Source organism: Papaver somniferum, chromosome 11 (genome assembly GCF_003573695.1).
Source record: "Papaver somniferum cultivar HN1 chromosome 11, ASM357369v1, whole genome shotgun sequence".
In the NCBI taxonomy this organism is placed as follows: Eukaryota; Viridiplantae; Streptophyta; class Magnoliopsida; order Ranunculales; family Papaveraceae; genus Papaver; species Papaver somniferum.
In genome coordinates this window covers 131,155,658-131,157,782 of record NC_039368.1, presented here as the reverse complement: position 1 = coordinate 131,157,782, position 2,125 = coordinate 131,155,658, and the positions used below count along the sequence as shown (strand labels likewise).

The following is a 2,125-nucleotide window of genomic DNA, read 5'->3' as shown; positions in this document are numbered from 1 at the left end:
GACAAAAGACCTGAAACATAAAAATGTGCAACTGTTGGATAGCACAGTTAACACAGAGTCTTAAAAGAAGATTGTTCAAAAGTATTTACAAAAGTAGGTAGAAAGACTGCAGATGACAAAAATTGTCCAGATCAACAGTCTGATTTACCATCAGTCACATCAAAACTGAAACGTATTTAGGGCTGCTCTCCATAAAATTCAATAACATCTCAAATCCTGAGAAACATCATCCTATAAAACTAGAAAGACTGAAACTAGAAATCATTTAAGGTTATCCAAGGGCATGATGGCCAGAAAATGAAAACACTGCCCCATAACCACTCTTGTAGCCAAATCCTGAGAAACATCATACTAGAAAACTAGAAAGACTGAAACTAGAAATCATTTAAGGTTATCCAAGGGTGTGATGCCAAGAAAATGAAAACACTGCCGCATAACCACTCTTGTAGCTTCACTATAGATCAGCCTGCTTTCAATACCCTGCAACAAGCAGTAGTAATAATTCAGAACTAGTCATGAAAACAAGAGAATGTGGAAAGAACAACAAACACTCTTGTCAAAGATGCAAGTAGAGAAAAGAGAGAAAAGGCATCCACTATCTAAAGTATAATTCCAGGGGTTATACAAACTTGTAATTTTATTATTATTTATGTTCAGAAAATCAGTCTCAAAACCAAGAAAAAAAAACTACCCTAGTACTACTAGAGTCTCTAATACCATGTTGCCAAAGTCTCACAGAAAGGGTTCCAACATCTAATAGAGATTGTGCCTACTAGACTCACCCTGACCTAGTCAAGCATAGTCAATGGCATTATCAAATTAGAGAAACAAACACTCCATCAAAGCAGACAATTGTCATGCTACATAGACACACCAAATAATAATAAATCAATTAGGGACAGACCTCAACAACATTAGCAACCAAGTATATCCAATGTAATTGAAGGCACGCAATTTGGTCCACTCAGGTAAGTGTTTATAAGCAAATGCTAAGTTGTCAAAGTCTCTAAAAACATCCCCAGGTTACTTCTCTAATTAGTATCAATCGTTCAGTAAAAAACACAGACAACAGTACAGGTCCGCGGGTATTTCAAAAAGGCAAGATAGTTCATTATTTAATCCTACCCCAGTATCTTAAACCAGAAACAGAACTGCTAAAGGTTACCTATAACTTACATGTGACACATTGCTAAATTTTCGACAGCAACCTCCAAAAGAAAGTCGCAGAGGATTGCTGGTGAGAGCTCCAAACACGCTTGCTTGACAACCAGAGGAAAGCCTTGCATATGCACAGCGAGATCCGACGCCTCTTGAGGCAAGAGATCAACCACATTATTCTGTTCAAAGAAACATAACATGCTCAACCTCATTATTCTGTTCAAAGAAACATAACATCCTTAATACAGTACTAAGGGTAAAAATTAAGAGGTTATGCTAACCCTGTTAATGTCTTGAATATCTACTTTAGCACCATCAATAAACTGACTAACACTGGCATAGACAAGTTGCAAGTGGAATGCAGTACGCCCCTTGGAGGCGAGAACCCCAACGGTATCAATTTTGCAGTGGTTGCTCTTTCGCTCCCCAACATTCTGCAAGATGGCAAATTTTATTCCTCCACGTGCAAGTTCATCAGCAATTTGTTCACTCTCATCATCAGCAGCATAACCTCTTTTAAGAAGCACTTCTCTAAAGCTCAATTGGACATCATGCATTAGCTTGTCAATCTCGACTGATGATGGTTCAGTAACCAAACCCAAAAAACTAACTTTTGGGGTGGGATTCCCATCATCAGCAGGAAGCCACTTTGCTACTTTTGCAGCCTGCATATAATAACATAACATAAATTATATCCTACACCACAAAAAATGGAGCAAATACCAAAGTAAGAAAACAAACTCACATCAAAGCATGGATCATAGAATGCTTTTTGATCCGCTTCCCCCACATAGATCAACCATCCTACTTGTTCATCAATCAGATGATGCCTGCAAAAATAAACATGAGCCCCAGCATTTCCATATATACGATAACTAAACAACGGAAAAGATACTAACCTAAGAGAAGCTAATTGAGTTGCGGCATGTTCGAATCCGCCGTCCTCATCCACAAGAACCAACTCGGT

General features: G+C 38.3%; 1 protein-coding gene across 1 annotated transcript; it reads right to left on the bottom strand.

Moving 5' to 3' along the window:
* Positions 1 to 415: 415 nt before the first annotated feature.
* On the bottom strand, positions 416 to 1,633 carry LOC113325179 (arginine--tRNA ligase, chloroplastic/mitochondrial-like). The gene is made up of 4 exons (XM_026573393.1): positions 1,622 to 1,633; positions 1,440 to 1,574; positions 1,177 to 1,337; positions 416 to 480 (listed from the first exon to the last, which is right to left on the bottom strand). The coding sequence occupies exons 1-4, from the start codon at positions 1,631 to 1,633 to the stop codon at positions 462 to 464; spliced, it is 327 nt and encodes a 108-aa protein (XP_026429178.1). The 3' UTR covers positions 416 to 461.
* Between the last annotated feature and the right edge of the window lie 492 nt (positions 1,634 to 2,125).

Excerpts from the sequence above, each read along its gene's own strand:
- LOC113325179 (XM_026573393.1), bottom strand. Across the intron at positions 1,338-1,439 it reads ATATTCAAGACATTAACAGG|AATAATGTGGTTGATCTCTT; the intron begins GTTAGCATAACC and ends TTCTTTGAACAG.